Raw genomic sequence first — 13,732 nt, forward strand, 5'->3', positions numbered from 1 at the left:
GATCCGGTAAAAAAGGACAGGAATTAAACTGCAATATATACAGATCTACAGGTCTAAAGTTCATCTAAAGTTCATTATTTTCTGTAATGTACTGATAAACATTAGACTTTCATATGTTTTAGATTCATTACACACAACAGAAGTAGTTCAAGTCTTTTATTGTTTTAATATTGATGATTTTGGCAAAAAAGTAAAGAAAAAAACTTGCATATATTTGCATATTTCATCCGATCAAAGTGTTTTTAATACAAAAAAAAGTCAACCTTCAAATAATTATGTTCAGTTATGCACTCAGTGCTTGGTCGGGAATCCTTTTGGAGAAATGACTGCTTCAGTGCGGCGTGGCATGGAGGCAATCAGCCTGTGGCACTGCTGAGGTGTTATGGAGGCTCAGGGTGCTTCGGTAGCGGCCTTAAGCTCATCCAGAGTGTCGGGTCTCGCGTCTCTCAACTTTCTCTTCACAATTTCCCACAGATTCTCTATGGGGTTCAGGTCAGGAGAGTTGGCAGGCCAATTGAGCACAGTAATACCATGGTCAGTAAACCGTGTACCAGTGGTTTAGGCACTGTGAGCAAGTGCCAGGTCCTGCTGAAAAATGAAATCTTCATTTCCATAAAGCTTTTCAGCAGATGGAAGCATGAAGTGCTCCAAAATCTCCTGATGGCTAGCTGCATTGACCCTGCCCTTGATAAAACACAGTGGACCAACACCTGCAGCTGACATGGCACCCCAGACCATCACTGACACTGGACTTCAGGCATTTTGGCATTTCCTTCTCCCCAGTCTTCCTCCAGACTCCAGCCCAGGTCAGGCGCTTCTGCCGCTGTTTCTGGTTCAAAAGTGGCTTGACCTGGGGAATGCGACACCTGTAGCCCATTTCCTGCACACGCCTGTGCACGGTGGCTCTGGATGTTTCTACTCCAGACTCAGTCCACTGCTTCCGCAGGTCCCCCACGGTCTGGAATTGTTCTCCACAATCTTCCTCAGGGTCCGGTCACCTCTCCTCGTTGTGCAGCGTTTTCTGCCACACTTTTTCCTTCCCACAGACTTCCCACTGAGGCGCCTTGATACAGCACTCTGGGAACAGCCTATTGGTTCAGAAATTTCTTTCTGTGTCTTACTCTCTTGCTTGAGGGTGTCAATGATGGCCTTCTGGACAGCAGTCAGGTCGGCAGTCTTACCCATGATTGCGGTTTTGAGTAATGAACCAGGCTGGGAGTTTTTAAAAGCCTCAGGAATCTTTTGCAGGTGTTTAGAGTTAATTCGTTGATTCAGGTAATTAGGTTTGTTTAGAGAACCTTTTCATGATATGCTATTTTTTATCATTTCATTATGGAAAAGAATGAACTTTATCACAATATGCTTATTTTTTGAGAAGGACCTGTAGTTCTGAGGCTGCTGGGAAACTAAGTCTTTAGGCAGAGAGGCTTCAGGAGCAGGCAGATTGACAAAGTCAGGCATGACAGTTTTATCTATTTTTATATATTTATTGTAATCGGTAACACACAAGTTGCTCTGGAAAAGTGATATATAAATAGAGATTACTGACTTACTAGCATTGTAACCCTGTTGGGAGCATCTGCTAAAAGCTCTGTAACTTGGTATGCTGAGGGTAACTACATTTTTGGAATTCTCATTTGGCTGCCTGTTAGTACTTACAAAATAATAACATAAGAGGTTCTGAAGATCCATCAGGTCACAGAGAGGTTATCAACCATTTCTTGAGTGGATATTTCAATATAAAAGTCTTTTCTATTGAAACACACAGACATATAAGTAAATATAGAGGTAAAGCAATACAAAGATAATATTTGGTACTGGATAAAAACAATCAAACTAAATAAATTGGATATTCTTAGTAACTTTGGAGATTAAAAAACCTTAAGCAACATATGATATCTAATAAGAAAAAGAGTATGAAACTTGAGTAAAACAACACAACCAAATATCCCTCTAAGGTAACAGATTTTTAATCAGACTGACTGAACCATAGACAAATGAGAATAAAAATTTGGTGGCCTCTCTGCGGGGTCTGGATGCTCCTCCGGTCTCACTTTTGGGAGCACTCTCTGGAGTTCCTCAGCTGGTGTTTTCACTTCTTCTTTCATACAGATGGGCCTAGCAGTTAATAGCATTAAGCTACGCTATGCTAAGCCTGGGGAACTGAGGACAGATTCCACAGAGTGAAAACAGAGATACTAGAAATGAATAGAAATAATCTAATCTGCATAAACTAGAAAGGAGATTAAAAGCATTAAAATCATAAGCTCTGAAGATTTGGTCCTAAACGTTTAGTTGTCAGCTAAGAATCGTACTCTAACAATCACATCTAAATTTTAAAGTTTTTTTCCATTCTTCAGTAATTGTAACTACCCTAAAACTGAGCTCTGTCTCACGAAGAATGTTCTGGAATATCGAACATATAAGAAAACATAACATGGAATTCAATAAACATCATCCCTGGGTAAGATTCATTTTGCTGAACCTGTAAAATCCATTGTTAAATTCAGCTCATGTTTGTTTCTCGTGGAACGTGTCCCAAGTGACAAAGTGAAACATTTGTGTAGGATAAGGTGTTCTGTCTGAAAGACTTACAATTGGTGCTTTTAATTGCCTTTAAACTGATTTGAGATGGAGTTTTCTCTCCTGTGTGAATGCGCTGGTGATTTTGGAGATTACTCTGTTGAGTAAAACTCTTTCCACAGTCTGAGCAGTAATATGGTTTCTCTCCTGTGTGAATGCGCTGGTGGTTTTTGAGAGTACTCTGTTCAGTAAAACTCTTCCCACAGTCTGAGCAGTGATACGGTTTCTCTCCTGTGTGAATGCGCTGGTGTTTTTTGAGATTACTCTGTTCAGTAAAACTCTTCCCACAGTCTGAGCAGTAATATGGTTTCTCTCCGGTGTGAATGCGCTGGTGTGTGTTGAGAGTACTCTGTAGATTAAAACTCTTCCCACAGTCTGAGCAGTGATACGGTTTCTCTCCGGTGTGAATGCGCTGGTGTTTTTTGAGATTACTCTGTTCAGTAAAACTCTTCCCACAGTCTGAGCAGTGATATGGTTTCTCTCCTGTGTGAATGCGCTGATGCAGTTTGAGATGACTCTGTTGATAAAAACTCTTTCCACAGTCTGAGCAGTGATATGGTTTCTCTCCTGTGTGAATGCGCTGGTGAATTTTGAGATGACTCTGTGCAGTAAATCTCCTTCCACAGTCTAAACAGTGATACGGTTTCTCTCCTGTGTGAATGTGCTGGTGTTTTTTGAGATGACTCTGTTGATTAAAACTCTTCCCACAGTCTGAGCAGTGATACGGTTTCTCTCCTGTGTGAATGCGCTGGTGTATTTTGAGAGTACTCTGTAGATTAAAACTCTTCCCACAGTCTGAGCAATAATAAGGTTTCTCTCCTGTGTGAATGTGCTGGTGTTGTTTGAGATCACTCTGTTTAGTAAAACTCTTGACAGAGTGCTGATGTTGCTCCATGTCAGGACTTGGCTTCATTTGTCTGTTAAATGTAGCAAACAATTTCTGTGTGTTCTGGAGATTCTTCTGGACGGCTTGTGCTTCACCTCTTTCAGCAGTTTAACATTGCTCTTTGTTAAATATCCTGGTTGTTGGTGATGAATTTCAGGAGAATATTTTAATTTCTGGAAAAAACAAAGAAAAATGCAATTGAATAATAAAATAAAAGCAGATCAATTAACTGAAGAGAACTGCCTAAATCAGTTACACTATACTGATAAAACTACTGGGACATCTTCATTTACCATAAAAGCTTTTGTATTTTTATCCCAGTCAAAGTCCATAGTGTAAGGGGGTGCTGGTGGTCCTCCAGCCACTAGGAGGAGGCCACCTTTTGTCACTCATAATAATCAGTCTGACACCTGTTTAGTGCCTTTATATATACTGAATAGAATAATAGAATAGAATAGTCCGATTGAGGCCATTTCGAATATTTCTATCCAATCGGATGAAGTGGATAATCCTATAAATAATCCAATACAAACAAGAATAACAGCCTTGTAAACACCTGTACTTGATTACATCCCCAATCAGAATGTTTAAGTATGTTTGCACATGTACCACAGCGTTTTAGGGCCACTCTTAAAAAAATAAAAAAGTTCACTTTGAGATTAAAGTTTATTAGAAGAGGAGATATATTTGTATTATTTTAGGTAAATTTAACTTTAACCACTTTAGCTGCAGTTTAGGAGCGGAGCAGAGGGAAACAAGCACTCATGAGCTGTTAAATAATCACCATCAGTTATCTGCATGTAAGATGCTGATTATTAATGCTGTAGTATTACTGTTACTGTTCATAATACAGTGTCCATAAATTAAGATCATTCACAGCTCCTCCCTGTAAAATCACTCTCTGACATCACAATGGACCATCCTGATTTCTGTATAGAAGAGTACTTCACACTTGTAAAAACATTTGAAAATTCATATGCAAATAAAAATTTTAAACTAATAATTATAAGATACAAAGCATTTGTTTGAGTTTATTTGTTAATATGATGGTAAAAACTTGTTCAAATGCGTCCAGCAAGCATTCTCATTTTACTACAAAATAGTAGCCAATTTAGACAGAATTTTTGTACACATTACAAGAAGAAGTTACTGATGTTGAGACTATTTGGGCCAGATTATATCAGGTTCTGCGTGGAAATAAAACAAACATCCCTGGTTGCTTGAGTCACTTAATCCGCCTATTATGTTTGCGGTCAGTTTGACCCCTTTCTATTTATATATTTGGTGAAACTCTGTTTAATAAAACTAAAGTAAAACAAACTACCCAAATAAAACAATTCTTGGTTTAAACAATTAGTATGAAACACTCAACTGAGAAAACACACCTCCAATAAGAGGTAAAACACCCAGATAAACAGTTCAAGCACATTTTGTTGGGCCGGTACGTTGTTGCACTTATAACTCCACTCAGTCAGCGAAAGCGAAAGTGAATCGAATGAGTCAGTTGATTCGTTACTCACGGTTCACATAGAGCTCACGGAGATGGCGTCCTCAGTAGCCATGACAACAGACTCCCGGTTCGCGGTGCTCCCGGTCAGAACGCAGCAGTCCCCAGCACTCACAGCGGGAGACGACGCAGTGCACGAGCGCCGGGAAGATCAGAACACCCTCCGTGTTCAACTCACACGCGAGGTCCGGCCGAGCTGCTGCAGACAGGCGCGAGGAAACTCAGCAGCAGCAGCTCTCAGTCCGCGGAGAAGCGCCTTTACTCCACAGTCCGGCTGAACTGCCTCTTCAGAGGTTCCGCAGTAAAACTGAACTGAACGCTGCGGTTTAGAGCACTATACAGTACAATAGCACTGTAACTGTGTTATAGAGCGGATAACAAGTAAATAAAAGCGCTCCGGAGAGTCTAAACACAACTTCTCTCCTCACTTTCTCTCTCCTTCTCCTCCAACACACACCCACAGACACTCACACTCTCCCTCTTAGTCCCGCCCCTACTCGGCGCGGATTGGATAGAAAAATGTCTGTCGAGCTTTTCACTCGTATGATTGGCTGAGCTGAACAGGAAATCAGCAGGAAAAACCCGCGAAACAGAAAAGGCACATGGGAAATGGAGTTCGTTTACACTTACAATGAAAAACAAAAAAAAATAATACAAATATACAGGATATTTTTAAGGGTCCTACACAAGTATCTAATGTTATCTAGCTAGCCAATATTCCCAGTGCTTTATTAACCAAGTATATAATGTTACCTAGCTAGCCAATGTTCCCAGTGCTTTTTTAACCAAGTAGCTAATGTTATCTAGCTAGCCTATGTTCTCAGTGCTTTTTTTAACCCAAGTATCTAATGTTATCTAGCTAGCTATATGTGAAAAGTTATAGTTTATCCTTTCAGGAATACTTAAAAAGTATCGCTGAATAATAATACAGATTTTTCTGATAACTGCCCACTAGATGGAGACTCTGCTGTGTTGTTTTGTGTTTATATGAAGACACACCTGAAAACATTCTAAAATCTGAATAAACGATCTAAAAACCAGTCTAACCAGTTAATGTGATACACACCTCAGAAATACCTTCAGTTTATGAAGAGACGCTGCGTTACGACACAGACGACTGATTTTACTGCAGAATCCAGAAATATAAAGGTAGGATTAATATTTTGATTAACTTTAAATGATCTAATTCTTATAAAAATTTATTCATTCTTACACAGTGAGTTTGATCCTGCAGTCTTGTTGAAGTTTGTAGATTGAATTTTACTATGTTGTAAAAGAATCCCTGTGTGAAACAATAATGCCTCTGTTTTGGAGGAAGCTGATGTTTAGCTTTTTATTAGACAGATTTTTATTAATCTCATTATTTCCATTAAACCTTAAAATAAGGAAGTGGTTTGTGGGTTTAGGTGGAAATCCTTTTTTAATTCTTTGTTTGGTTGAAACAGTTCAGTGTCTAAAATTGAAATATTCAAATACAGTCATGGCTAAAAGTGTTGGCACCCCTGAAATTATTTCTTTTGAGAGTATTGTAAATAGACACACAAAAAAACAGAAAAAAACACCATATAAAATATATATAACCTTTCAAACAGAATTCCAAAATCAGACCAAACTAAATTATTGGCACCCTCAAAATAATATTTGGTTGCACACCACTTGAAAAAAAAAAACACTGAAATCAGTTGTTTCCTGTAACCATTAAGGAGCTTCTTCCACCTCTCAGCTGGAACTCTGGACTCTTCTTCTGTAATCTGCTCCAGATCTCTCGTATCTGAAGGGTTTCTTCTCCCAACAGCAGTTTTAAGATCAGGTTTAAGATCTCTTCACCGGAGTTCAGTATGATTTGGGTCTGGACTCAATGCTGGAATCTTCAGAACTCTCCAGCTCTTTGTTTTGATCCATCTCTGGGTGCTTTTTGAAGTATTTTTGGGGTCATTGTCCCCTGTTGTCTGGGGGTTAATATGATATGTGGATTATGGCTGTAGTTCAGTGGAGTCTTCAGTGATTGATCTCAGAAAACTGGAATGCAGCTCAATGCTAGTGATTAGCCAGATCAGCAGTGAAGGTTGGAGGGTGGAAGCTGTTTTCAGAGCTGAGTTAGCGGCTGATGCTTGATAACAGATGGACGGCACTGTGCTGCTTAGATTATTATATTTTATATATTTATATATATGAATATTATAAGTAGGTTCTGGGGTTTGATATGTGTAATGTATGGGGGATTTTAGGTTTACCTGAGGCTGAATAGTGTAATAAGGTCTCTGGGTGTAAGATGGATCATAAAGTGGGGAGGATCTAAAAATTGGATGCAACACAAACAATTTATTTACACAACATGAAAAGTCAAACTAAAAAATCTTAAAAAATGAAAAGAAAAGGATGGTGTAGGTTATTTGCATGCACACTCTTTACACACCAGGCTCAGATTCACTTTGGAGAAAATGTAAAAACTGTAAACCCGGAAAAGTTGATTGAACTTAAAGAGTTTGAGGCAAGTGATTGTCTACATTTTTTAAGTAATGCATACTACAGAAAATCTATTCATTTAGGTAAGTTCAATGTAAATCCCTGTAAGAAACCTTTTGAGTTGAATTAATTTAAATCTAAAATAGTTATACTTAAAATGTGCTGTAGTGTAAACTGTTCTACCCGGTTATTTAAACTCAACTTTTTAAGTTTTGTTTTTTTTTACTTACATGTGTTGTGGAAGCTTAAAAAACATATCATGATCAATAAAGAAAATGTATATGTATTTTTCCTCCTTTTTATTTAAAATGTTTAAAATTAGAAACAAGACAGTACTTTCAAGGAACCTACAACCTAGTCTTAACTCTGGCCAATTTAAAAAAGTAAGTAAGTAAGAAATGTTGTTCAAAAAATAGAAAAATGACCAAAATTATTTTTTTCAACTTAATACATTCTCAACATGTTCTGTGGTAGCAATTATTGAATTAAACAAACAAAAAAATAACATTAATCTAGGTATTTTGCAAAATACAATACATGCCATTTTTGGTAAAAACACACATTTAAAAATACAAACCACAAAGTGTAACAGCAGAACATTAACACTGTTAGCTAGTTAGTCTAGTTTGGATACTATCATGCTCAGAGTTATTCTCAAAAGCTGTTTACACAATAATATAACACAAAAATCCACAAAAAATACATTGCATTTTCTTACTTAAGATAAGCCTCAACTGCAAAAAAGAAAAACGTCTCTTGAGCATGGAAATCTTCTTACAAATTCCTAAATGTAAAAAGAGCTGAAGGCAGGAAATGGTGTCTTGGTTAATGGAGTCAACTGTATGATGTCTGTAGATCTTATTATAAATAAGAAAAGAAATTATAAAATAATAAAAATAAAAAAACAGCTCTAAAATGTATTTTTTTCCAAGGAAAACATAAATGCAGAAAACATTATGTTGTTTGAAAAGTAAAAAGATTTTCTAGCACCTTCCACAGAACAAGCCCAATGAGAATTTGCTGGGGCGTGGTCTGAACGAAAAAGCAATAAAAAGTTTCTTCAACTTAAAAATACTAATGTTCTCAGTGATTCTCTCAAAATAGGAGACCAAACTAAAAGTGTTTAAGTTATGCAAAAAAATGTTTTTTAAAGGAATCTGTATTCAAACTTTTCACACAGAAATAAATGATGGGTTATCAGGGTAAGAACAGCCACATATAAAGTAGAAGCCCCGCCCCCAAAGACTCCATTCTTTCTGACAGGGTAAATTATAACAACAAACCCACAGTTCTGTATTACTGTTTAAACTAGGTTACTTCAAACAGCCGTTACCTATAAGTATTATTATATTACTGATCATGTTCTATAATTTATACATGTCCATTTTTTTCTGTTCTTCAGGTTCCCCTGAGAAAAGTGAGCCCCTTTCCCTCCCAATCGGTGGAACCTCCCGGTGGGTTAAAACAACCCCTGAACTGGAGCGATTTGGGTCCCCAGGAACAGGAGGTCTGTACACACACTCACACTTACACTCACACAACTACTCTCACACTCACAACTACACTCACACTCACACACTCACAACTACACTCACACTCACAACTACACTTACACTCACATGATGTCTGTAGATCTTATTATAAATAAGAAAAGAAATTATAAAATAATAAAAATAAAAAAACAGCTCTAAAATGTATTTTTTTCCAAGGAAAACATAAATGCAGAAAACATTATGTTGTTTGAAAAGTAAAAAGATTTTCTAGCACCTTCCACAGAACAAGCCCAATGAGAATTTGCTGGGGCGTGGTCTGAACGAAAAAGCAATAAAAAGTTTCTTCAACTTAAAAATACTAATGTTCTCAGTGATTCTCTCAAAATAGGAGACCAAACTAAAAGTGTTTAAGTTATGCAAAAAAATGTTTTTTAAAGGAATCTGTATTCAAACTTTTCACACAGAAATAAATGATGGGTTATCAGGGTAAGAACAGCCACATATAAAGTAGAAGCCCCGCCCCCAAAGACTCCATTCTTTCTGACAGGGTAAATTATAACAACAAACCCACAGTTCTGTATTACTGTTTAAACTAGGTTACTTCAAACAGCCGCTACCCATAAGTATTATTATATTACTGATCATGTTCTATAATTTATACATGTCCATTTTTTTCTGTTCTTCAGGTTCCCCTGAGAAAAGTGAGCCCCTTTCCCTCCCAATCGGTGGAACCTCCCGGTGGGTTAAAACAACCCCTGAACTGGAGCGATTTGGGTCCCCAGGAACAGGAGGTCTGTACACACACTCACACTTACACTCACACAACTACTCTCACACTCACAACTACACTCACACTCACACACTCACAACTACACTCACACTCACAACTACACTCACAACTATACTCACAACTATACTCACAACTATACTCACAACTACACTCACACTCACACAACTACACTCACACTCACAACTACACTCACACTCACAACTACACTCACACTCACAACTACACTTACACTCACACTCACACCACTACACTCACACTCACAACTACTGATTTGCCGCCCCCTCTAGTGCAGCGCCCCTATGCATCGCATAGGCTGCATACACCCTTTTTGCGCCACTGACACTCAAACAACTACACTCACACAACTACACACACACTCACACTCACATCACTACACACAACTACACTCACAACTAAACTCCCACAACTACACTCACACTCACACAACTACACTTATACTCACATAACTACACTTACACTCACACAACTACACTTATACTCACATAACTACACTCACACTCACTAATGACCTCAGCTTTATTAAAGACAGGAACATGAGTTCAGTACACACACTCACACAACTACATTCACACTTGACTTTGTTGTGATGTGAGTAAAATGTGCTCCAACAGGTTTTTTCTTTCTGAAGAAAAGAAAAATACAGACAGTTCCTCATTCTCATCCCTGTTGACAGATTTCTAAAAAAACAGAAGAAAAAGAATGTAAATTCCAGCTGGTAGGTGTAATAGAAAGGGAATTCACACTCGTAAAAGAAGTGATTTCACTTTATTAAAAGCCGTGTGCTGTATCTCTTCACAGTTCTGGTTTTAGCTTCATGTATCTGAGCAGTAGATAGATCCGTGGACGTGAGGGCCAGTAGAGTTAGGATCCAGGCTCTTCTGTGCAGTGTACAGGTGATCCATCCATTATCCAGTAAGAGTTCTGCAGCTGTAAAAGCAGACAGTAGTAGATTCCACTTCTATGATGATAAATGGAAGTTTGAAATGTTGTTTACAGATATGGATCTGGAAATAGCCGTAGCCTTTTCTCTCTCAGTGTTGATATATCAGAAGTAAGCATAATTAATGCAGAAATATCCCTAATTCTCCTAGAAACTTAAATCACAGAGGGGAGAGCTCGTCAAGTGCATATAGAGTTAAATAAATCTATGTGTACATCTCCAATGAACCATCTCCCTGCTATCCCTTATACTTAATTTATTCTGTATTACTGCACTACCTCATATCCACGGCTGCTTACTTTTACACTTTTGTATAGTTTATGTATTTAGATATTCATGTATATATTCTTCTTTCAGCATTTTTTACATTTATTTATATCTAATAAGGTATTGTTAATATTTAAAATCTCAGTTTAGAACCTCTATAGTCTTATATTTCTTACTGTGCTTTCTTACTGTACCTCCCCTATTATTGCTGTTTGTTTCTACTGTGTTCTGTAACTGCTACTGGCTGCTAAATTTCCTTCGGGATCAATAAAAGTATCCATCCATCAGTTCAGAATTTGAGAAGATATAAAAGTCAGACTGCAGAAATGATCAGAGGGAAGATTCTGTAAATCAGAGTCTGTATATTTTATCAGGAGTCAGGAATCTGGATGTTCAGAGTTGACTTGAGTTTATTTACACAGAAATGTCTAAGAACAGCTGAGTAGATGAGAACCAGTCTGTCAGGTTCAGGAGGCTTGAAGTTCAGAATGTGAGTATTCCTGTTCTTTCTCTCAGTCTGATTTACTGTGGTGTTTAGGTTGTGTTAAAGTACTCAAGTCTGGTCTCGAGACCAAAGACCTTGTTTGGAATCTTGTCTCGGTCTTGGGGTGAGGTGGACTCGAAGACTGTGGACGAGACCGGCCGAGTCGGAGTCCTCTGTATGAGGTGCAGCTCTGATAGGACAGAGAACACTCAGATATATATGTGTGTGTGAAGTTAAGTATGTCTGAGGGGGAGGGGTGACACCCTCAGATCAGACAGCAGTCAGGAGCTAAACATCAAAATCTTCATACAAAACAACTAACTTAACTTTTATCATCTTAAAAAAAAATAATATACACCTGCAACAATTACAAAATACAGTTTAAACCCCATTTAAAAAACGTCTTATGCATATTAACTAGCTTACTCACCCAAGATGAAGAAAAGCTATTTTTCACTGAAGTATTTAAATCCTGAACTTCCCCATCGAATTTTAATCCATTAGGGTTAAGAAATAAAAATAACATACAGCTTTCCATTTAACCACAGATGTTCTCTTTAAAATCTATTTGTAATCAGCATGCTTTGTTTTTTAGGGATTAGTCACAGAGCGTGAGGACTTTTATGCTAAAAAGTGCTCAGAAATGTATCATCACAGAAACTGCGTGTGAAATCTAAACGGGCCCTCCACTTTGATTAACATCCATATCGTCCAGTTATATAATTACACACACACACACTCAAAATAGGCGTTTGCATTCAAAACTTCTCTCTCGACTGTTGGCAGTAAAATGACGTGTTTTCACATATTCACTGTGTTTTGAAAGCATGATGCTGCTCACGGTGCATTCACTAGGAACTGCAGCTGCTGCTGTAAACAAACTTTTACACTTATCAGAAGATTAGCAGGAGCTGCTTGAGTGATTCTGTTTAGGAATTGTACATTAACTCTTCAGTGGAACATGCTCTGTTTTTACTGGCTCACTGGAGTTATACTCTTGTGAATAAAGAAGAAACATTCCTGACCTTAGCGACAAGCTAGCTACAATACTAATGTTACCAGGGAAAGAACTAAAGCTAGTGACAAGCTAGCTAACCTTAGTGATAAGCTAGCTAAAATACTAATGTTACCAGGGAGAGAACTAAAGCTAATAATGAGCTAGCTAATCTTAGTGATGAGCTAGCTAAAATACTAATGTTACCAGGGAGATAACTAAAGCTAGTGACAAGCTAGCTAACCTTAATAAAGAGCTAGCTAAAATACTAATGTTACTGGGGAGTGAACTAAAGCTAATAATGAGCTAGCTAATCTTAGTGATGAGCTAGCTAAAATACTAATGTTACCAGGGAGAGAAGTAAAGCATGAGCTAGTTAACCTTAGCGACAAGCTAGCTAACCTTAGCGATGAGCTGTTTGAGGGCAAATTGCGATCGTTTTATTTTACATTTTATAATGAAAATGAATAGAATTTTATTCAGCTGACTTTTTGTGGTGACTTCTGATTATGTTTTAGAAGAGACACAGATCATTTTGGTGAACAGAGAAGGTATTTTAATGTTTTTATTTTTAAATCTTAATCTGGTCTCAGTCTTGACTCAAACGCAAAAATCTTAGTCTTGACTCGGACTCAGCTCTAGCGGTCTTGACTACATTAGTTGTACCAGAGGATCAGGTACTTTATTTGAGCCGATTGATTCTTTAAAACCTGGGAGTGCTAATCCTCCTTTGTCCTTACTTCGTTGCAGTGTTGTAGATCAGACTCTAGGTTTCTTTACATTTCAAACAAATCAGGATATTTGTCTGTCCCACTCCCTCCACTGACTGAGAGGGATTTCTACTAGTGTATCTTAGAAAAGATATAACAGCCTGGGCAAAATATTAATTTTACGACTTTCAGTGTGAGAGCTCATGTCTAAAGGGATTATGAACTACCTTGACAAGTATTTTTTTCCCTTTTTAATCTCCTCAACACCCTGTCCCTTTTTATAGGGCTAATAAACCCATTTACATTAAAAGCAACTGCTTTTACATCATAAGGCATATCTACCTCCAGTAACAATGTAACAGTATAAATTCTACCCTGGCTGCTTAACTGTTACGGCCTGTAAAGCCAAACCAGTAACATATGCTATGACGACACCCGCTCATGCATTTTTAGCCCAGACCAAAGATGATACCAACCACAGACATACAAGCCAAAATGATTTATTTATAATAATCAGTAGCATTTACGTCAGGGATAAGAAATGCCTAAAATAACAAACAAACAAAACTAACTTAGAAATTTAGAGCTAAC

General features: G+C 37.7%; 2 protein-coding genes across 17 annotated transcripts in view; one reads left to right on the top strand and one right to left on the bottom strand.

Moving 5' to 3' along the window:
• The window catches only part of LOC125801339 (zinc finger protein 239-like), a 176,953-nt gene extending 171,548 nt beyond the window's left edge, over positions 1-5,405 (bottom strand). The window contains exons 1-3 of one of the 3 annotated variants that reach the window (XR_007438666.1): positions 4,990-5,405; positions 1,924-3,642; positions 219-1,880 (exon numbers count right to left, since the gene is read on the bottom strand). Coding sequence is in view for 1 of the 3 variants with exons in the window: in XM_049477899.1 (XP_049333856.1) it covers positions 2,507-3,496 (990 nt within the window). In the remaining 2 variants the exon portion in view is untranslated. Of the gene's footprint in view, positions 1-218; positions 3,643-4,989 lie in introns of those variants that run through there. The other 2 variants (XR_007438665.1, XM_049477899.1) reach the window with 2 other exon arrangements.
• The window catches only part of LOC103040097 (NACHT, LRR and PYD domains-containing protein 12-like), a 128,832-nt gene that overhangs the window by 77,272 nt on the left and 37,828 nt on the right, over positions 1-13,732 (top strand). Inside the window, exons 1-2 of one of the 14 annotated variants that reach the window (XM_049476996.1) lie at positions 6,041-6,125; positions 8,845-8,949. The exons of 10 other annotated variants lie outside the window; for them this stretch is intronic. The gene's annotated coding sequence lies outside the window, so the exon portion shown is untranslated. Of the gene's footprint in view, positions 1-6,040; positions 6,126-8,844; positions 8,950-9,621; positions 9,727-13,732 lie in introns of those variants that run through there. 3 more of the 14 variants (XM_049476999.1, XM_049476997.1, XM_049477000.1) reach the window with 3 other exon arrangements.

The sequence above is a fragment of the Astyanax mexicanus genome, chromosome 4, assembly GCF_023375975.1.
Source record: "Astyanax mexicanus isolate ESR-SI-001 chromosome 4, AstMex3_surface, whole genome shotgun sequence".
NCBI lineage: Eukaryota > Metazoa > Chordata > Actinopteri > Characiformes > Acestrorhamphidae > Astyanax > Astyanax mexicanus.